The 23,823-nt window shown below is 30.2% G+C and overlaps 2 protein-coding genes across 2 annotated transcripts; both read left to right on the top strand.

The window, feature by feature from the left end:
- Positions 1–7,973: 7,973 nt before the first annotated feature.
- On the top strand, positions 7,974–9,394 carry LOC113850367 (protein transport protein Sec61 subunit beta-like). Its single transcript, XM_027480889.1, has 2 exons — positions 7,974–8,109; positions 8,972–9,394. The coding sequence occupies exon 2, from the start codon at positions 8,975–8,977 to the stop codon at positions 9,218–9,220; it is 246 nt and encodes an 81-aa protein (XP_027336690.1). The 5' UTR covers positions 7,974–8,109; positions 8,972–8,974; the 3' UTR covers positions 9,221–9,394.
- A 3,626-nt stretch (positions 9,395–13,020) lies between these two features.
- On the top strand, positions 13,021–16,181 carry LOC113851447 (leucine-rich repeat receptor-like protein kinase PXC2). Its single transcript, XM_027481934.1, has 2 exons — positions 13,021–14,551; positions 14,741–16,181. The coding sequence occupies exons 1-2, from the start codon at positions 13,062–13,064 to the stop codon at positions 16,179–16,181; spliced, it is 2,931 nt and encodes a 976-aa protein (XP_027337735.1). The 5' UTR covers positions 13,021–13,061.
- The last annotated feature ends 7,642 nt before the right edge of the window (positions 16,182–23,823 follow it).

The raw sequence follows: 23,823 nt of genomic DNA, 5'->3' as shown, positions 1-23,823 counted from the left end.
AAAAATATTTTAACTTTAAAAATATTTATTTTATTATAAAAAAATAATTAATATTGCATGAAATTATTCTTAGTTTAAAAAATTTTAAAAATATTTTACACTTGAAAAAATATTTAAAAAATTAGAGTTTTGTAAAATTAAATTTTTACTAGTAAGATGAAAAGAAGAGAAGGAAAAAATATTTAGATTAAATTTTTTATAAAAATTTCGCATGAACAAGTGAGAATAAAAAAAAAAGAAGAAAAAAAACAAGAATTATATATAAAAAAAAAATAAAGAGAAATTGATTCTCCTTTGTATATATTAGTATTTTTAAAATATTTATTTTTTCATAACTTTTTTTTCTATTACATGTATCTTAAATAAAGTTTATTCTTTTGTTTTTTTTTTCTATTTATTGCCCAATTTTTTTCTTTTATCATATACAAAAATTTTGACTGAGGACTTAAATTTTTTATTTATAGTCACTTTTTGAAACTTTAAATCTCATTTATTATTATTATTATTATTATTATTTAGATAAAATACTTCAACTTTTTATGATTTTTTATTTTCTAACAACCACTCTTTTTTTTTTTAATTGTTTCATCTACTTCTTTTAAAGATTTATTCTCCAATCATTTTTTTTCTACTTCTTTTATATACATTCTAAATAATCCAACTAGTCTTCATTACTTAACCAGTTTAGACGATGACTAAAAAGGTCAACTTAAGATGATGGCCCAAAGCCCAACAACTTCTTCAATTCCATTTAAATTTTTACCCATAAAATAAGTATTTAATTCAAACCCATTTAAATTTTTACCAAGAAAATAAGTTTAAACGAAGCAAAAGTAATCCTCCCCAACTACGTAGTAGTTCAGTAGTAAGTTAGAAAAAGATTTAAATCCTTCGACATCAAAAAATAAAAAATACTTGTGTATTGATAAGTATTGACTTTTGGCAATATGTTGATGATGTTTACTCTGTATAAAATATCGTCAATGCATATTTATCACAGTGGTTCTTCCTATAAAATGACAGTAATGTGTTTACACGCAGTGATTGAAAGTTAGTTCCTGATGAGACAAGAATTAGAAGTAAGGGAAGACCAAAATCAACTTGAATTAGGAATGAAATAGATTGGATTAAGTCACAAAGTAGATAAAGACGTAGTATTTGTCATCAAATTGGTCACAATATACGTCAATGTACTTCTATATTGCCTAATGAGTAGTATAGAGGCTTTTATGTATGAAGTTATACAATGTATAATGTTAATTATCAGCATGGTTCTTTGTTGTTTATTTATTTGGCAATATGTTCATTATGACCCTTCTTCTGTTTATAAGAAATATGCATAACATAAGTTAATGTAAATTGAACAATGTATGAATTTAAACGAAGTATCATATGTCATAGAACATCTAGTAAAGCTACAAACGATGGAACAACATAAATATGTCAAATATTACATAAGATATTTGTATAATTAGTGGGCTCAATTTTTCAAGCTCTATCCTCATGTACCTCACTGACACTCTACTACTGGAGTGATCGCTTAACATAAAACTCTCAATCAACCGCAACATGTAAGCCTTAACAAACTGGATGATCTGTAAAGGATTTTGTGCATGCGTCGTCACATGGGTAAAATGTTGGTCTAACCAACTCGTCTTCACGAAGTTAGCAACAAAAGCATCACGTAATAGTCTAATCCCTATACTCTCCTCAACAATATCAGCATAATTACCTCTAATAAGTGTTATCATAGGTCTTTCATCAATCTATAAGCCTAACAACATGAATATATCCTGTAAAGTGATCGTACACTCACTGGAGGCAAGTGAAAAGTGATCAACAAGAGGTCTAATGAAAAATGACATAAATGAACAATCTCAGTAAATCCCGCAAGCTCTAAATGTGAAAGGATCTCCTGTGGAACACCATCCAAACCAGCTAGAATAAACTGACTATTTCTAACATTCAAAATAGGATGTTCCCGACTACCCCAAATATGTTCAGACACGTGAATCTTCTGCAAATGTAATAATGAAGGATCCTGTGGTTTAGGATGAATGATCCTATTATGTTCTGAAGATAAAGTCAGCTAAAAAATATTATATATATGTGTGTATTAGTTTCATCATTATTATAAAATATAACATGTTCAATAAATTTATAACATAAATCCTAATAATACAATTTTATATTGTTTATTTTTAATTTTTTATTAGTTATCATTAATTAAATTATATAATCAATAATTAATTTCAACTAATTTGTATCACTCCAAAAATTTATATTGCATAACTAATTTTTTTATTTCATTAAAGATTAAATTATTTAATTAAAATAACTTAATCTCATCTTATTAGTATAACTCTAAAATTTAAATTCAATAAATAAATTTATTATTTCATCATAAATAAAATTATATAACTATAATTATTTATTCTAAATTAATTAATATTACTCCAATAATTTAAATTACATAACTAAATTTATTATTTCATGATAATTAACTAATATTAATTAATTTTTTCTTTCAATTATTTATAAACTCAAATTTTTGCTACTATAATTTTAATATAAATTAGTATGATCAATTTTAATATTTTTAATTTTAACTATAACTTTTTTTTTGGTAATTATCTGTTCGTTAATCATAAATAAATATTTTTTTTAATATTTTTTTATGTTAATTAATATAAAAAACAGAATTTATGTTATTATTTTTATACACTATTTTCTAATTATCATTTCTTATATAATTAATCAACCAATTTGATACTACTATTTTCTATTTTTCTATTCTAAATTTTATTTTTTTATTTAACTATTTATTATTGTATTTAATTATTTTAATTATTTTTTATTATTTTATAAATTCACACTTCAAATTACTATAATAATTGTAAATGCAAACTATAATTTTTAATCTAAATATTGTTAAGATATGTCAACTATTCTATTAGCAAGTATTAGGCAATCAAATATTGTGTTAGCGGTAATTTAGGCATTATTACCGCTGTGAGGTAACTTGTGTAGCTGTCATTCCTTTAATAGAGGAGGAATTATAGCACCCTTGTATGTATATATATGGTACATTATTCTTTGAAATAAGATATCAGAATTATTCTTTAAACCTTTTTTTATATGGTATAAGAGCCAAACACCGACATCCTCTACAATATAGGAATCAGTGCTTCTTTATTTCATTGAATATTTCTGATGGCTTCTTCCGATAAAAATCAATAGGAGAAACATGATTCTGGGACTTCCGCTGCTACCCATATGCACGAAGCGCTCACCCCTAAACGGCTTGACGGCACCAACTATGTTGAGTGGTCGTTGAATGCACAGAACAAGATCAGAGGCAGAAAACGTTGGGGTTACATCTCTGGAACAAAGGCTGCACCAGAAAATAAGAAATCTGATGAATATGAAGCATGGGAAGATGAAAACTGTCTAGTCAAGTCTTGGCTTCTGGACTCCATGACGAAAGAAATCAGATCCCTCTTTATTCGCTTAACTACGGTAAAGGACATCCGGGACACTGTGCAACAAACATACTCAGTCAACCACGATGCGTCCCGATCATATCAATTATATCATGAGGTAATCTCTACTCAGCAAAATGGAGGATCTGTTATTATAAATTGCAAAGATTATGGCTGGAGTATGATACTATCACGAATTGTACCATGGAATGTCCTAAAGATGTTGAAAAGTATAACAACATGATTAATTCTCAACAAGTTTATGTCTTTTTGGCTGGCCTGGATACACATTTGGATGCAGTTCGTGGTCGTATCCTTGCTACTACTCCCCTTCCAAATGTTTAATCAATTTATGCAACTGTTTGTGCCGAGACAAACCGCCAAGAGGCTATGCTTGATAGTTAGTCTACTATGGGGACTGCCTTTGTTGTTAAGAAGTTTCCTAAGAAAGGAATCCGCAAGTGTACGCACTGCAATAGGGATAATTATGTAATGGAGACATGTTTTAAACTCCATGGCTATCCAGATTGGCATCCAAAAGGCAAAACTACTCCCAATACCAAGGTAGAAGCTACTTCCAAGAGCCATAGTTCTACTGCTGCCGGATTTGTGACCAAGTCAGGTATATCTAACTCTGCTATTAATCTTTCTGTTGTTACTAGGGATAGTGATTAGATAATTGATTCAGGTGCTACTGATCATATGACTTGTGACTCACATAAATTTACTAATTTTTTCCCTAATTGTTCTAAAACTGCTATTATTAATGCCAATGGGGTCTCATCTCCTATTGAAGGTGTAGGTACTATATCCCTCTCACCATCCTTATTAATTTTTGATGTTTTATTTGTTCCTACATTGAACTGTAGTCTTCTCTCTGTCAGCAAGTTAACCAAATCACATTCTTGTGTTGCCTCGTTTTATCCAACCCATTGTCTTTTTCAGAACATCCATTCCAAGGAGAAGATTGGCAGTGGTGGAGAGAGTGAAGGACTATATTATCTTGAAAATGTCTCACAACAAACCCATAACGGAGCGTTGGCTTGTCTTGCGAATGAACACATACAAGATAAAAACAAAAAGGAAATTTGGTTATGGCATAGACGATTAGGACATCTCTCTTTTGGTTATCTAAAAAAATTATTTCCATCACTATTTCATAAATGCAAAATTTCTGATTTTCTTTGTGAAACTTGTGTAATGGCAAAAAGTCATCGTGTTGTGTTTCCTTTAAGCAATAAAAAAATAGATTTTCCTTTTTCATTAATCCACACAGATGTTTGGGTGTATTTGCTTAAACATAAAAGTGATGTGTTTAATGTGTTTCATTCCTTCCATCATATGATAGTTACACAATTTAACACATATATTAAGATCATTCGATCAGACAATGGAGGGGAATATTTTAAGACTGAGTTAATAGAGTTCATGAACTCTGAAGGCATCTTACATCAAACTACATGTCCTTATTCACCACAACAAAATGGAGTGGCCGAGAGGAAAAATAGACATATATTAAAGGTGACAAGATCACTTTTGATAGATGGTAATGTCCTATCTCATTTATAGGGTAAAGCTGTGAGCTCTGCAGTTTATTTGATTAATCGAACCCCTTCTAGTGTGCTTAACTTTCGAAGGCCTTTAGATGTGTTGTCTGATCATTGTATCCTTCCTTCCATAGTTTATTTACCACCCTATATTTTTGGATGTGTTATATATGTTCACTTACACCCACATCAACGTACAAAGCTTGAAGAACGAGCTTTAAAATGTGTTTTTGTTGGGTATGGATCAACTCAAAAAGGTTATCGTGCTTACCATCCACCATCACATAAATTTTATATCTCTATGGATGTGACATTTAATGAACATAAATTTTTTTATGTTGATTCTACACTTCAGGGAGGCAATGAAAGTGAAGTACATAGTCATGATATTAGTATGTTTGATATCCCAGATATAAAATTATACTGTGAAGATAAATTATCGTGTGAGGATCATTCTGCAAGAAGTGAGCCAATTCTAAATATGGACACTTCTTTTTTGGATAATATAGTGTCTTCTGATCATAACCAATTGGCTCAATCTTCTCCACAGGTTCGGCTTGACTCTTCAGAGGTACCTTCTTATCCTATCTCTGATCATACTAATATAGATGAAACTAATCATGAAATTGTTTCTTTTGACCCTACCCTTGATAATACTAATTTAGATGAAACCGATCATGAAATTGATCCTTGTCTGCGTGAGACCACCAGCACACCAAATACTGAATCTACTACTGTCCAATATAATCTTCCACCCTGTTCTAACCGTGGTCAACCTCCAGCTAAATATGAACCAGACCTCCAAGCCAAAGTTAAATATCCCATTAGTAAATATGTGTCATCTCACAAGTTATCCCAGTCATATGCATCATTTGTATCTCAATTATCTTCAATTTCTATTCCTAGTAATATACAGGAAGCTTTGGCAGATCCTAGATGGACCAAAGCAATGGTTGATGAGATGACAACTTTAGAAAAAAACAACACTTGGGATCTTGTGTCCGTACCTAGAGGGAAGAAAATTGTGGGCTGGAAATGGGTATTTACAATTAAGCATAAAGCTGATGGAACTATTGAGAGGTATAAAGCACGACTTGTGGCTAAAGGTTACACTCAGTCTTATGGTATAGATTACCAAGAGGCGTTCGCACCGATAGCCAAGCTTAACACTGTGAGAATACTTCTGTCACTAGCAGCAAACCAAGATTGGCCTCTTCTACAATTTGATGTGAAAAACACTTTCCTACATGGAGAAATTTTAGAAGAAATTTATATGGATTCTCCACCAGGCATGACAGATTCAATTGGAATGAAGGTTTGCAAATTAAAGAAGGCTCTATATGGGTTAAAACAATCCCCAAGAGCATGGTTTGGAAGGTTTACCAAGTCTATGGAGGCTTTTGGCTATAGAGTAAGTAACTCTGATCACACCTTATTTTTGAAGAGAGGAAAAGGAAAAATTACAGCTTTGATTATATATGTAGATGACATGATTGTTACAAGAAATGACCAAGATGAGATTTCTAGTTTACAACAATACCTTGCATCTGAATTTGAGATGAAATAACTTGGAAACCTCAAATATTTTTTGGGTATTGAAGTAGCTAGATCAAAACATGGTATTTTTTTATGCCAAAGAAAATATACTATTGACTTACTATCGGAAACTGGACTGCTTGGGAGTAAACTAGTTGATACACCAATTGAACAAAATCATAAACTCTTTCAATACTCAAATTCAGCAAGCATAGACAGAGGGAGATACCAAAGGCTGGTAGGAAAATTAATTTATTTGTCTCATACACGTCCATATATTACCTATGCAGTGAATGTTGTTAGTCAATTTATGCATGACCCACGAAAGCTTCATATGGATGCTGTTGAGAGGATTTTGAGATATTTGAAGTCCACTCCTGGAAAAGGAATTTTGTTCTCAAATCATGGAAACTTAAAAGTAGAAGGGTACATTGATGCAGATTGGGCAGGTTCAAAAGATGATAGAAGATCTACCTCTGGATACTTTACTTTTATAGGAGGGAATCTTGTAACTTGGAGGAGTAAAAAACAACCTGTAGTAGAAAGATCTAGTGCTGAAGCAGAATTCAGGGGCATGGCACTAGCTGTATGTGAACTTTTGTGGATTAAAAATGTGCTATCAGATTTGGGCTTTAAACAAAATGAAACTATGAGTTTGTACTATGACAATACGTCGGTTATAGCAATTGCTCACAATCCAGTGCAACATGATAGAACAAAGCATGTGGAGATTGATAGACATTTCATCAAAGAGAAACTTGAAGCTGGAATAATTTCCTTTCCCTTTGTAAGATCAGAATTGCAGTTGGCTGATGTTCTCACCAAAGGAGTGTCAAGCAGAGTGTTTAATGAGTCTTTATTCAAGTTGAGAATGTGCAATATCCATGCACCAACTTGAGTGGGGTTGTTAAGATATGTCAAATATTCTATTAGCAAGTATTAGACAATCACATATTGTGTTAGCTGTAATTTAGGCATTATTACCGCTGTGAGGTAACTTGTGTAGCTGTCATTCCTTTAATAAAGGAGGAATTATAGCACCCTTGTATGTATATATATGTTACATTATTCTTTGAAATAAGATATCAGAATTATTCTTTAAACTTTTTTTTATATGGTATCAGCTACTATAAAATTTTAATTTTACAAATTCTGGTTATTTTTATATTTTTACAAATTTATTAAAATTATTTTAATTTAATTTTTAATCTAATTATTACTATAAAAAAATTTATAATCAATAAAGTTTTATAAATTTAGTTATAAAACTTCAATTTTTAATCTAACTTTACTATTTATAATAAATATAAAAAAATTATTTAAAAAAATATTATTTAAATCATTAAGCCGATTATTGATCTATTAGTCTTGATATGACATGGTGAAGTGTGATTGGTTGTTTTCACGTGTACTAAACCTAGTCAAATTCCCCTTCTATTATAAGACCAATAACATTTCAACCGCAATTTTATATTTCCGAGGCGACTTCTCCGTCTAAACTCTCCGACGCCGACAAACCTCGCTCACCGGAATTAATCATTCAAGTTCGTTTCGGTTTTTCTGTTCGCTTTCTTTATTCTCATTCCCTTAGATTGCAAGTATCACGGATCTCGCTTTTTATTCTAAAATTTTAGGGTTCTGAAAGTGAAGATTCATATCAACGATCTGTTCTGCTTCAATTTTTTCCGTAGTTGGAATTTTTGAATTATGAATTTGGTTGATTTCTCCGATTTGAATTGTTTATTAACTCAAATGAGTTTAGTTTGAATATTGGTTTTCGTGGTTTGTTCCCGAAAGGTTCTGCCAACTTTGGGTGTAATTGATGTGAACTATGACGTTGTGGATCCAATTTTTATTTGTTTTTCGTTGAATGAGTTTTTCTCAATCTGGCCGTTGAAGTTTGCTTTGAGGGTTCGTGATTGTTTAATAGTGAGGTGTACCACTTGTGCATAAATTGATTGCTTGTGTGTTTTAGGATCTGGGTAGGGTTTCTGTGCTGTAGGTTCTGCAGATCTTGAATTTTAGTGGTTGTTATTGTTAATTGATTAAGTTTAAGGTCTGTGCCTTTTGTTTGAGTATTCATGTGGCTTGTTCATGCATTCATAGCAGATGTAACATGGCAGGAACGTATCGGAATTTCTAAGATTTATGAACCTCAAGAATAAATAGGATAAGCAGTTAATTTGAGTTAATTTCAAATGTTATGCATTACTTTTTCATTTGTTTGACGGTTGAGTACTTTAGATTTTCGTTGCATTTGCAACACTAACTTGTTTCCAAATTCTTCTTGAGGTAAGGTAGTGTGAGTTTTGAGAAGATGAAATTGTACTCATTGATCGTTGAGGAGGTTTTGTATGTTGGTCTTAGTTTAACATTCGTAATGTATGTATGAAATTTGTGTTTCAGAAAATGGCTTTAGGTGGAACAGCTCCCCCAAGAGGAAGTGCAGCCGCAACTGCAAGCATGAGGAGGAGGAGAACAACCGGTGGTGGGGCCTCTGGAGGAGCAGCTGGAACTATGCTTCAATTTTACACTGATGACGCCCCTGGACTCAAGATCTCCCCTAATGTGGTTCTTGTAATGAGCATTGGCTTTATAGCATTTGTTGCCATCCTTCATGTGATGGGCAAGCTGTATTTTGTGCGTAAGGACTGAGGAGGCTTAGAGAATATGTCAAGAAGTTAGGTCCATTTTTGGATTTTTAATACACAGATTGTTATGGAATTTAGATCTTCAGTTGCTGGATCCACCCCCTCCTTTGCTTTTGTTTTATGGTTCAATACTCTGCTAATTTTTTAACAGTTAAAATTTAAAATATTTCTGATCGTAGGAAGCATTTCTTTTACATTTTTTATGTTTTTGCACTTGTTGAAATATGTTTTAGTTCTTTTAGTCATTTCTTAGTGCTTGAAATTGAAAGCTATAAATGTTTGAACTTTCTGTGTAGATCGATTGCCAATCATATATGCCAGTCAAATTAATTTATATTTTGTTCACCTCTGTTTATAAATTCGAGACTACGTATAGCTGAATTTCTAGTTGAACATACCTTTTCTTCTAGTCGGGCGTTAATCCTGTGTGACTTGATACTGGTTTGGTGACACATCTCTTCGAGGCATGATTGCCTTCCTATTCCTATTTGATGAGCAGTCTGAAGAATAAGAACAGAGCCTACGAGTCTGGCTACGCAACTTGTAGCAGTTTACCATATTGATGTGGTGATGGGTAATCAGAGACATGGAAATTCGATCCATTTTCAAACAGATTCTACAGATATAGATTTCAGTTATGCATTATTATTATTATTATTATTATTATAAGTCAATTTGTGAGGTTGAAAAAGTTTTTTGAATGGTTTGAACTACGACTTAATTTGGAAAAAAAATTCTATAAACGTGCTCGTAGGAAAAGAAATTAAGATTAATTATTTATCTTTTTAAATTTTAGAGAAGTTAAATAAAAAAATTTAAAAAATAAAGAAATATAAATTATTTTTAACTTATGAAAAAATTTGTTTTTATTTTTTTAAAAATATACATAAACTAGACTTATACATTTTTAGAAAAGCTTTTGCCTTGTGAATGTTATTCACCCTTAATCATATTTGGTTCAAACTTCAGGTAAATCCATGCCACAATTTCAGGTCAATCTGAACAGAAATTTTTTTGTTCGACTGGTCAATCTCAATAGATTGCTCTGTTGTTTTTACCCCTTCAATGGTTTGCCTCCCTTTATTGCCTGAGGCCTTGAACTACTTTCATTTAGGTTTCCTTCTCATGAACATTTCCATTAACATTATTCTTATACTGCACACATTTGATTGATACAATTCATTTGGATCTGTAGTCCGTACACTGCACTTCAGTACCTGTTGCTATCATCAATAGCTTTAGAAGGGGAAAGAGGAAGAAATTTTATCATAAAAATTCTGAAATTTTGATAGATAAACTCTAACAAATAAGACGAAGCTCTTTTTTCAACTTTTCAGAACGAGTTAGAGTTGAATATATCTTCGTTGGATATGATGTAGGAACCCATGAAAATGAAGAGGCTCAATTAGTAAGTTTGACACTGTTTGGATGTACATTTAAATATTTAGTGGCATTAAATTTACCTTTACAAATTTTTAATGTTTTCATACACGTGTTAAATTTAAAGTGTTTACAAATTTGTGCAATGGCTGCCATTAGCACTTGTACTTAGTACCCGAAATGAGATTTGCTTTACAGCCGGAAAAATGGAAATGCATTGGCAAGGACAGAAAAAAATATGATCAAAGTTAAAAATTTTGCTTCACTTAACTTTTTACGTGAATAACAATTCATAGATAATTGAAAAGTTTTGAATAAAGTAAGAGCATATCTGAAAATATTACTTTTGCGTATTGTTAATAAAAGTTTCCATTTGTCAATTTGAAATATTCATTCTATTAATTTATTCATATAAAGAGGATGAAATTATATTCACGTAAATTATATTAATTATTATATTATTAATAGCTTATATAAAATATAAGTATTGTTGATCCTATTATTGCATTGTAACATATTAGGATTATTATTTTATATATTTTAAAAACATATGTTATAATAATGCTGATAAATATAAATGATGTATCAAATAATTTTGAATTAGTATAAAATTTTATAAATGTAATCTATATATAATAAAAAATTATAATCTAACTATTAGTTTTAATATAAACTTATCCAATAAAAATTGACATAATTTATATTGCGTAATTTGACCCTGCTTCTCTCTTTATGTTACGTGTGTAGATACCAAATTACTTATTCTATGAATTTAAAGAAATTTGTAAATATGAAGTACTTTACCAAACAATTTATTCAATTATTATAAATTCCGTAAAATCTTTTTTAAAGTAACTTCCTTAGATTAATTATATTATCATTGACAGATTTTAGGACTTTTTTTTTGTAATGGGCTAATAAAATTCAAAGATTAAAGTTAACATTTTTTTCTTTAAAATAGAAAAATATTTTTTCGTACCGTTAATTTTTTATACTATTCTCATACCATTTTTTACGATATTAAAGGAAAAGGGACAATTTCATTTTAAATAATTTTTTCTCATAAAAAATTAAATGTAAGAGGAATGTAAAAGTTACGAATATCATTATTTTTTTTAAACAACTAAAAAGCTTAATTCTACAAATATGTTTTTTAAATCTTTTTTTTTGGTTCAATTCGTATGTATATTAATCGTTTCAAAATATTAGCAAGGATTATTCAAACCACATCAGATGAAAAGGTTGTCCCAAAAGTAACAACCTTGTTCACACCCATGATTCTGGTTTGACCCACAAAGCTATATGCCACGCCATGCACACCATAGCAACTCCTCCCATAGGCCATGCCAAAGCATGCAATAGAAAAAGCTTCTCTACTGTCACACTCTCTCTCTTTGCCTTTAATTGTCTCACTTTACTCTCTCAGAAATCAGAACCACAATAAAAAGAATAAGCTGTAGAACAACTGGACTTGGATTGGAACCATGATTACTTATACTTACTTTCTCTTTCAAATTCTGTGTCTTCTTTCAGTTTCTTATTCTTAGACCTTTTCCCTATCAGTGTTGTTTTAGCTGCTTCTATACATCATAGTCAAAAGCAAATTCTGATTTGATTCCAACTTCAGCTCACAAGCCTCAACAACACCCACAATTACTGTTTGATTCATATTATATGGATATTACAATCTCAAAAAGGCTTCTACGTTTTTCCTTCACCATATCACAACATGGTGTTAGTGTGATTATCTTTTGCTCCTGATTTACTCATGCTTATGTATTTGAAAACTCACTGAAATCAGGTTAAACTATGCTTCAATCTGAAAGCTATAATTTATAGCGTTAATATAGATTTATGTTCGAGTGGATTTGATGCCAATTCAAACACATGTCAGTGCACTTTTCTCTACAAGCACTAACTCTTTGCTTTCTTTCTAAAAACGGACTGAGTCATCTCACTTTGCTTGTCTCAAAAACTAAAATTCTGCTCCATTGTGAGTGCAATAATCACCATTCCTCAAAATTTCTGTACTTTGAAAAGCAGAAATTGAGTTTGCTGAAGTTGCTTTACTTTGTTTGTTGTCTCTTTTTTTTCACCTTTACATGGTTATTGTCTGTGTAGTCTATTCCTTTGTTTGTTTTTACTGCTCTTTTTGTTTGGTTATATCCACTGAGGATTTGATTTTAACTTCTCCAACTTTTTTGTGTCCTTTTTGCTGCTACTGTAGCAGTTGCATATAGTAGCACTAGCACCTTTGTGCTTCTCTCTCTCATTATTTTTCTTGCATTTCAAACTTTCTTATACTTGTGCGTGGCAAGGTTGTTGTTTGTTTTCGTTTGTTTATATACCATGCTTTGTTGGGACCCGCCAACCATTTTCTACCGTATGCAAGCAGATGGAATAGCAGTGTTCTTGTAAGGAAATAGATTTCTGCAAATTCATGAATAGCTTCTCTGAATGCATTCATGCATTCTGGATATCACTTCACTCTGATGATGCAAGTGCAATTCATATTATCACTATGTCTTGTTCTTTTTGGTCCACTCCTTGTGATCTCAATAGACTCAGCTTTCAATGATGATGTTTTGGGGTTGATTGTGTTCAAGGCTGGTCTAGAAGATCCAAGAGGTAAACTCTCTACATGGAATGAAGATGATTATAGTCCTTGCAATTGGGTTGGTGTCAAATGTGACCCTGCAACCAATAGGGTATTTGCACTTTTTCTTGATGGATTTTCTCTTTCTGGGCACATTGATAGAGGTATTTTCAGATTGCAGTTCCTTCAAATTCTCTCACTTTCTAGGAATAACTTCACCGGGACTATAAAACCAGATCTTCTTAGCCTTGGGAATTTACAAATTGTTGATTTGAGTGAGAACAACCTCTCAGGGTCAATCCCAGATGGGTTTTTCCAGCAATGTTGGTCTCTAAGAGTGGTGTCATTTGCCAACAACAACATTACAGGTAAGATTCCTGATTCTTTGAGATCCTGCTACTCATTGGTAGCTGTGAACTTTTCATCTAATCATCTAAATGGGCAATTACCATCCTGGATGTGGTATTTGAGGGGACTACAATCAATTGATCTGTCTAATAATTTTCTAGAGGGAGAGATTCCTGAAGGAATTCAGAATCTATATGATTTGAGGGAGTTAAAGCTTGGGAAGAACCATTTTACTGGAATGCTCCCTGAGGATATTGGAGAGTGTTTGCTTTTGAAATTGATTGATTTCAGTGGTAATTTTCTCTCTGGGAGACTTCCTGAGTCAATACAAAAACTCACCTCATGCACATTCCTCAGTTTGCAAGGGAATTCATTTACAGGAGGCATTCCATATTGGATTGGAGAATTGAAAAGTCTAGAGATATTGGATCTTTCAGCAAATAAATTCTCTGGTTGGATTCCAAAATCAATGGGAAATCTTGAGTCTCTGAGTAGATTAAATCTGTCAAGGAATCAGATCACAGGAAACCTGCCAGAGGTAATGGTAAGCTGCATTAAGCTTTTGGCTCTTGACATCAGCCACAATCACTTGGTAGGCCATCTTCCCTCATGGATATTTAGAATGGGTTTACAAAGTATCTCACTTTCGGGGACTGGCTTCAGCAGGAGCAGTTATCCTTCACTTACTCCAATTCCTGTATCTTTTCATGGCCTTCAGGTTTTGGATTTGTCTTCAAATGCACTTTCTGGTGAACTTCCATCCATAATTGGTGGTCTTAGTAGCTTGCAGGTATTAAATTTGGCCACCAACAATATCTCTGGTTCTATTCCTGTGAGTATAGGGGAACTTAAATCTTTGTACATTCTTGACTTAAGTGACAACAAGCTTAATGGAAGCATTCCTTCTGAAATAGAAGGTGCAGTTTCACTCAGTGAAATGAGGCTTCAAAAGAACTTCTTAGGTGGGAGAATTCCAGCCCAAATTGTGAATTGTTCAGCACTAACATTTCTGTAAGCTCTCTATCATAGCTGACACCTTTCATGCTTTATTCTCTATAACATAATTCGGTTGAATTGTTTATACAAATGAAAATCCTTCCTTTGGTTCTATTTTAGTAGTGAAAATTTAAATATTGTGTTTAAGAGTCTACATTTTTTCTGATGATTTTTTTCTTTGTGCGTCTCAATGGAATGGTACAGGAATCTTTCTCACAACAGGCTTATTGGTTCAATCCCTGCAGCCGTTACAAACCTAACAAATCTAAAGTATGTAGATTTGTCATGGAATCAACTATCAGGAAGCTTACCAAAGGAGTTGACAAATCTTTCCCAGCTTTTCTCATTTGATGTCTCATACAACCACCTTCAAGGTGAGTTACCAGAGGGTGGCTTCTTCAACATCATCTCTCCTTCATCACTTTCTGGTAATCCATTGTTATGTGGTTCTGTTGTTAATCACTCTTGCCCTTCTGTTCATCCAAAGCCTATAGTCCTAAATCCCAATTCTTCTTACTCAAACTCAGGCTCTTCCTTACAAAACCATCATCATAAGATGATGCTTAGTATATCTGTCCTTATTGCTATTGCTGGTGCTATTTTTATTGTCATTGGTGTGGTGGCTGTTACTGTCCTAAATATTCATGTGAGGTCTTCAATTTCACATTCTGCTGCTCCATTTGTATTCTCTGGTGGTGAGGACTATAGTTGTTCGCCCGCGAATGATCCAAACAATGGCAATCTTGTAATGTTTTCTGGAGATGCTGAATTTGCTGAAGGTGCTCATAATCTTCTCAACAAAGACAACGAAATTGGCCGCGGTGGATTTGGAGTTGTTTATTGCACTGTCCTTAGAGATGGCCATTCTGTTGCAATAAAAAAACTTACAATGTCAACTTTGACCAAATCTAAAGAAGACTTTGAGAGAGAGGTTCAAGTTCTTGGGAAGATCAAGCATCAAAATCTTGTGGCACTTGAGGGCTATTACTGGACTCCATCCTTGCACCTCCTAATTTACGAGTACCTAGCTAGAGGGAGTTTGCACAAGCTTCTACATGATGACAATAGCAAAAATGTCCTTTCTTGGAGACGAAGGTTCAAGATTATTCTTGGAATGGCAAAAGGGTTGGCCTATTTGCATCAAATGGACATAATTCATTATAATCTTAAGTCTATCAATGTTTTCATTGATTGTTCTGATGAGCCAAAAATAGGAGACTTTGGCTTGGTGAGGCTATTGCCAATGTTAGACCATTGTGTTTTGAGCAGCAAAATTCAAAGTGCACTTGGATACATGGCTCCTGAATTTGCTTGCCGCACTGTTAAGATAACTGAAAAATGTGACATATATAGTTTTGGAATTTTGATTTTGGAGGTGGTGACAGGAAAAAGACCTGTGGAATATATGGAGGATGATGTGGTTGTTCTATGTGACAAGGTAAGGGGTGCATTGGATGATGGCAAAGTGGAGCAATGTGTTGATAAGAAACTTATGGGAAATTTTGCTTCAGAGGAAGCAATTCCTGTGATCAAATTGGGTTTAGTTTGTGCATCTCAAGTACCCTCAAATCGTCCAGATATGGTTGAGGTAGTTAACATATTAGAGTTGATCCAATGCTCTTCAGAAGGACAAGGGGATTTATAATGAATTTTAAGTTTTAGAGATTGAGACACAACATATATTACAATTTCTGGTGAAGAACAATCCAGTTTGCTTGCTTTAAAGCCATACATCATGCAAAGAATTTTGTCAATTTCTTATCCAACTTTCACTTATTTCAGCTGTTGTAAGTTTCACCATATCTTTTCATTTTTCCTTTACTTTTGTTCATCTCAAGTTGTACTACTGGATTTTTCTTCACCAGTTTGACTGCCCATACAATGGTGTTTTCAATTTTTCATAGTACTCTTTCCATACAATGGATTTATGAATTTTTTATGAAATTCCTTTGGACACACTAAAAAACCGATTAGATTTATACTCTATTCTTTTATTAGTGAAATTACATTATATCACGTGAACTACATAGATTTTGACATGGGGTATTTGTGGTTAAATATGGGTTATTAAAAATTTAAGAAAATCACAAACCTTTGATTAGCAAATAAAAATATACATAAGAATATTTTATTTTATTTCCTGAGAGGCATGGAAGAAGTTAAATAAAAGGATACAACTTGCTTTTACTTTCCACGTGAAACCAAAAACTTGGATAGGAAAAACAAAACGAAATGGGGAACAAAGCAACGCCGTACAGCGAAGAGTAACGAGATCAAACCATATGCCACCACTTTCTACAAATAATGCCGAATAGAGGGAATATGAAAGAAAAAGAAAAGGTAAAGAGAAAAAGCACTCGCTTGCTTTATTCACACTTAAAGGTACAACTTAAATTTTTGTTTCCTCCTAGTTATACCCCATAAATCATAATAAATAAAAGAGATAAAAAGATTTATTAAAAAATTACGATTAATTATGATAAAAATAAAGGGATTAACAATTTTCTTAATCTGTTTACAAAATTTTAAAAACATACTAAAAGAAATGAAAGAAATAATAATTTACTTGCCTAATTTGACATTTCAGCTTTTGCTATTAAATTTAATAATTAACGCTTGGATGCGAAATAAAAATAAACAAATGATATATAATGTTATAATAGTATTAATTAAAAAAATAAAGTGCTTACTTCATTAAAAATATAACAATCAATACATATTTTTTAAATAAATAAAAAAAGTAATATAATATATTTTACATTATTTAATCAGCTGAAATAAATGGTTGTGTAGGAGACCACCACACAACCTTGTCAAACAAGCTTCTTCGACATAATCAAAGCGCGAGTAACAAAGAGTCCTTAAAAGCACCACCAACTATCAAGCTTTTTCAAATGGCAACACTTGTTGCAGTGCTTGATAATCATGGCTACCTTCCAACAATGTGCACTGTTTCTGATTGCTGTCTAATTGAAAGAGTGTGCACAGTATGATAATCAACCCCATTCATTCACACCAATGCTGCTATGTTCTAAAATGATTAAACATACACTTAAAAGACAACGTATATACATATATAGTTATCCCTAACATGTCCCTAAGAGATTGAATACAAGCTTAGAAATGAAAGATTTTTATTAAAAATCAATTTTGGTTCTTTAAATAGTACCTTAAAAACAACACTAATTAACATTTGCCAAAAAATAGTAACCGTCAAAAGAACATTATAAGCATTGAAATACAAATCAATACCTCCAATTAACATGCATGCTTAAAATTTAACAACTTATTTACTTTAAGCAATAAGAAGATATTACCTCATTTTCCGTGACTGATATGACTAAATGTTTGAAAGTGCTGAACTTTTTGGAATATTGTTCTTGAAAATACTGTTTGGGTTCCGTTAATTATTTCTTAGGAATAAACGTATTAGTTAATAGTAAGTTTGATTCAAAAGTTTTCTATAGCCAGATAATCAAATCAGGGCAATAAAATGTGAGTTGATCCTACTTTTGGAGGGTGAGATGCACAGTGTATTTCTGTGTTTACTATTCTCAGCAACCCAGCGAGTTTGGAGCAAATTTTTCGTAGTTCGGAACCTTCTCATCCAATCAAAATTCAACACATATCAATTTTTCTTTAAACAAAGATTTATTAGTTGAAGTGTTCTTTTTTAATTGTTAACTTTTAATCTAACAACTCAAATTTAAGATGGAGAAAAATATTGCTGTATAGGAATCCGATTCCTAATAAGAATGAACTATAGTGTATACAGAATTGTTCAAAGCTACTCTAGGCTTTCGTAGAAGAATATCCTACTCAATATTTGTCAAGTAGACATAATTAATTAGAATTTTAAGACAATATTAAAATAGTTTTAACAAAATTCGTTGCCTTTTAAATTATTGTTAAAATCATTAATTATATTTAATAAGTATTTTATGCTAAAATTACTCTCAAACGGTATGGAACCACATACATATGCTTTTTGAGAGAAATATGCCAAAGAGGGACATATGTGCATGAGCTATCAAACGATTCATGTATATGATTTTCTGTCTCTTTAAAACAAGCTGCAGATCAGAAAAACTGAAATTTTGTTCTCTGGTTTTTTTTCAATAGTTTATAGCAATGCTATATCATAGAGGCACGGAGTTTCAAATCTAATACTCATTGACAATGAGACAAGTCCTTGCAGTCAACTTATGAATTATGATTGCTCTTTATATAGCTTGAATAATACAAAAGGGAAATAAATTTCTTTGTACGTATGTTAAAAGTAAACAGAAGCATAACAATTAACAAACAACGCACTAACCAAGCACCAAATGATTAATATTCAGATTCAGAGCAATGATATATACACACATACACAAATATTTTAAGAATATATTTACTCTAATATTCATTACATCATGTCTCTTCCACTTGAATAAAGTTCCCATATCTCTGGAATTATTAGTTCAAATATCAAGTGCGATGAAATGGGCCCCGTAATAACAAAAATAATTGCATTTATTAATTGAGGTAGATAGTATCCCAAAAGAAATTAGTCTCAACTCTCTCAAACAAATAAGAAAATCTTTTAGATTTTTACTGATGGTTATTTTAATGATAACTTCTGTGGTTAAATTAAGAGGGTATTTTATATTTTCTTACACACATAATAATTATCACCTTTATTTTATATTAAATATGCATGATAGATAGTGAGAATCAGTGATCTACTTAGTAAAAATATAAATATTTTTAATCTCTAAAATATTAAAAAAAATCACACTCTCAATTTAAAAAAATATAAAATATTCCCTCAACTGTATAGATATCATAGTAAACACTAAACACTTGTTTTAATTCTACAAGAACTACCATTACTTTTTGGGTCAACATTCTACAGGAATTTGGAAAAGATAAACTACATATATAGGTTTTCAGTTAGGGTCTTAAAAATCGGCCCAATTCGTTATGCTGGCTTGTCTATATACTAATATTTCATGGGCTGGGCTTAAAAAATATTGATCCATTTTGCAGGAAAGTAATCATTTTTCACTTGTCTTTAACCTCACGACCAAAATACAACTAGGCTAAAACTACATGCAGTTACACACGGGCTTGACCCAAGAAAAACCTACACGCAAGGGTTGAACGAGTCAACCAATCGTAACTTGTAGTTGCTGTGGAGTGTGGACCCCACAAAAAAAAATTGCAGTTGCTAATATTTTAAATTTGAAAATAAAAAATGCCATCCCGTTTTAACTTCAAAAGCGGTTCTTATATAAACTGTGTTAATAACATATCAACCTGTTTAAATCATTATGTTTTTGGATCAGTCTATTTAACCAACAAATAAAATGATTTGATCCCAACATTACAAATAATAAAATGTAATAATGGATTTTTTACAAATGCCCTCAAGGTATAGCATTTATTTTTAATCTTAAAGCAACATCACATGAACAAAATTATATTATATGTCTTTTTTAATAAAAAAAGTATTATTAAATATTAAATTAGTAAATCAAATTTATTTAAAATTTGTAAAATAAAATAAATAAGTTAATGAGTTAAACTCAAAGTTTAAAATTAACTTTATATATATATATATATATATATATATATATATATGATCTTTTTATATTAATATAAATTTAAAAACTTTTATATTTAATATGAATATTTTATTTAATTTATATCAATAAACTAATAAATTATAATTATTTAAATATAAATTAAATAAAAAATTTGAATCAAATATAAAAAATTTTAAACCTACGAGCACTGGAAAAAGAAAGAAGCAACTAGAGAGTTTTTTTAGCTTTCACCGAGCTAAGCTTTGGTGGCAAATTTATTATAATATTGTAAATTAAAAAATAATTTATTATTTTATAACAAATCTGAAACAATTTTTTTAATCTGGAGTTTTTTTGCCACGTAGATCAAATTTTTACCAAACGGCTGGCGAAAGTAATTAATTTTTGAATTTTTTAATATCTATTTCGCCACAAAAAGTATGAAATATGACTTCTTAGAGCTGTTAATTTAAAACCGCTATCATAAGTCTATTTTAGAGAGCGATTCGAAAGAAACCGCTCTCATAACTCTATTTTAGAGAGCGGTTCTAACGGAACCGCTCTCTTAGGTATATACAGCCAATTGCATACAAATCTATATAAATTTTACATACAAATTTTATATAAATACAAAACTCTAATTACTAACATAAAATTAAAAAAAATTAATTTTTTCATATTTCCAATTTAAATCTACATAAATTACATTTAATTTATAATCATATAAAAACTATTACGTTTTTTAAAGTAAAAAATATTATTATTTACATACAAATTTTATTTAAATACAAAACTCTACTTACTGCATAAAATTAAATTACATTTTTATTTTTTTATATTTCTAATTTAAATCTACATAAATTTTATATAAATACAAAACTCTAATTACTAGCATAAAATTAAATTATATTTTTATTTTTTTATTTTTCTAATTTAAATTTACATATATTACATTTAGTTTATAATCATATAAATTATATTACGTTTTTAAAAGTAAAAAATTTTATTATTTACATACAAATTTTATACATACATTTCATATAAATTATGATTACTGCATTTAAAATTTTACAATTTTAAAATTTTACTTCAATATAAGTGTAAAAATTATTTATTACAATCAAACTAAGTATAAATTATTATATTTAGTTTTATATAATTATTTTATTTAACTCAATTTTTATTTTTATTATTCTGTATTTTAATAAATATTTATAATAATTCCTGTAAACAAATTTTATAAATCTTAATTTAACCTATCTTCTTAACAAGGCAAAACATGTATCAAGGATCGGTTTCGCTAACTGCAGGGCGAAATAAACTTTCGCCAGCAGCAGCGCGAATCATCTCAGATGTTGCCACGTGTATCAAAATCTATCTAAGAGAGCGGTTCCGGCAGGACTGCTCTCTAATACGTACTTCTGAGAGCGGTTCAAATGGAACCGCTCTCTAATAATGAAATTTTAAAGCGGTTCAAATATGAACTGCTCTCTAAAATAGACTACTGAGAGCGGTTCCTTTTGAACCGCTCTCTAAAATAGACTTATGAGAGCAGTTCCTTTCGAACTGCTCTCTAAAATAGACTTATGAGAGCGGTTATAAATTAACCGCTCTAAGAAGTCATATTTCGTACTTTTTATGGCGAAATAGATATTAAAAAATTTAAAAATTAATTACTTTCGCCAGTCGTTTGGCAAAAATTTGATCCACGTGGCAAAAAAACTCCAGATTAAAAAATTGTTTCAGATTTGCTATAAAATAATAAATTATTTTTTAATTTATAATATTATAATAAATTTGCCAAGCTTTGGTAGTTAGGAAAGGTCAACATTTGACTGGCATCTCTTACCCATAGCCATGATAGGCACTGAGGCTCCCTTGAGACAAAGCTTCCATGTTACTACTTTCTTAAAAGGGTCAAAAAATAAACCTTAGTACGAGATAAGGAATATACAAGCAAGAAAGAATCGAGTATTGTATGCATTTTAGCTTCCTGGTTACACATTTACGATTCCGAACAAGTTGAACTCTCAAATAATACTTTTCTCCACCTAATTAAATGCTGCAATAAAAACATTTTACTTAGAAGGAAAATGTGGTTTTTATCGAGATACCTAATTTTCTATTAAATTTAATTGAAATATATTCACATTATAAAACTTTACTGACTTTTATAATAATTACTTCAAAAGTCATATATGTATCTTGTAAGTATTAATCAATTAACAATATTTATTTTTTTACATTGACTGTATATTAAAATTAAACCTTTACCCATTACTCTTATTTTAAATTTTAATATAAGAGAATGACTTAAAAAAAAGGTATGTATTTTTATCATGATTTTCATATTTATTTGCAGTGTATATATATAAAGAACATAACTAAAGAGAACATATGTGAAATACAAAAGAATTTAATCTTGATCAGACGGTCATATGTAAACATTCAAGTTTATTTTAATTAATTATTAATTATAATCTTAACCATTTATTTTAATTATACAATTAAAATTTACTTCTCTCACGTTATCACTTACATGTTATATAATAGCTACCCAGTCATCATCCGTACTCAAACATGCAAAGTGCATTTGAAGATCTGTCGCCATAATCAATTAAATATTATAAATTATTTTAGTTATAAGCTAAAATTTCCAGCGCTGTAAAATATATTCAAATAAAATTATTAATTTATAAATAAGTATTATATTTATTGTTAAACCTGAATATATAAATATATTATTGGAGTATGAATAGATATATCAATAGAATAAATAATCCTTTAATCCTTATACAATATTTCTTTTTGTAATTTAGTATGTATAAGTAAAAAAATTATATACCAGTCCCAATACAAAAATTTACTTTAATTTTGTCCTTATTATTAATGTATGTTGTAGAAATATTAACTTTTTCTCTATTTACTATAGTAAGTTTAAATTGTCTTTTAAGTATCTATACAAGACCATTTTTTTGTAATTTAATTTTTATAGATAAAAAAATTATATATTAATTCTCATATGAAAAATTATTTTTAATTTTAATTTTTTATTATTATAAAATCTTCGTATCAGTGTCAAGGGATATTTTTATATCATTTTTGTAAGAGTTTTTTAAATTCTTTAAATAAGTTTCATATTCTGCTTCATACTTTTTCACATTCAATTTCATATCTTAATTCATCTTATATGAATATTACTTCTAAGATTTTTATATCTAATATCATTATTTGTCTACTCCATCATATTTCATTATAACACTCATCTCTTTTCCAATCTTTATTATTTTAATTTCTTGAATTTTGGTCATGTTCCCTATGTCTAAAGTCAAGAACTTTTTTATTTCATATTTTTAATACATTTATAAGAAAATTAAAATGAATTTTTAAATCATTATTTTTATTTATTTCTTCATCACAAATTAACTATCTTAAAAAGATAGCATTGTGATAAGGATGATATGAGTAAAGATGAAGATTATTATAAAAATATGACAAATAGACAAATAGTGATATTTAAGATGAAGATACTGAAAGTAATGTTCATGTAAAGATAAATTAATACATAAAATCTTCTTATGATAATTCTTGCCTGAATTTAAAGTAAATAGATATTTATATAATAAAACTCGATGTCATGAATTAAAAATGTATAAAGTATAATATAAAACTTTTTCTGAAGATTAAGAGAAAATGTCATTTGACACTAATTTGGAA

Source organism: Abrus precatorius, unplaced genomic scaffold, assembly GCF_003935025.1.
Source record: "Abrus precatorius isolate BTA unplaced genomic scaffold, Abrus_2018 Scaffold9, whole genome shotgun sequence".
In the NCBI taxonomy this organism is placed as follows: Eukaryota; Viridiplantae; Streptophyta; class Magnoliopsida; order Fabales; family Fabaceae; genus Abrus; species Abrus precatorius.
This window is presented reverse-complemented; position numbering and strand designations above follow the sequence as displayed.

Coding starts and splice junctions, on each gene's coding strand:
- LOC113851447 (XM_027481934.1), top strand. CDS start 13,062: ATGCATTCTGGATATCACTTCACTCTGATGATGCAAGTGCAATTCATA. Junction 14,552..14,740: donor TGTTCAGCACTAACATTTCT/GTAAGCTCTCTA, acceptor GGAATGGTACAG/GAATCTTTCTCACAACAGGC.
- LOC113850367 (XM_027480889.1), top strand. CDS start 8,975: ATGGCTTTAGGTGGAACAGCTCCCCCAAGAGGAAGTGCAGCCGCAACT.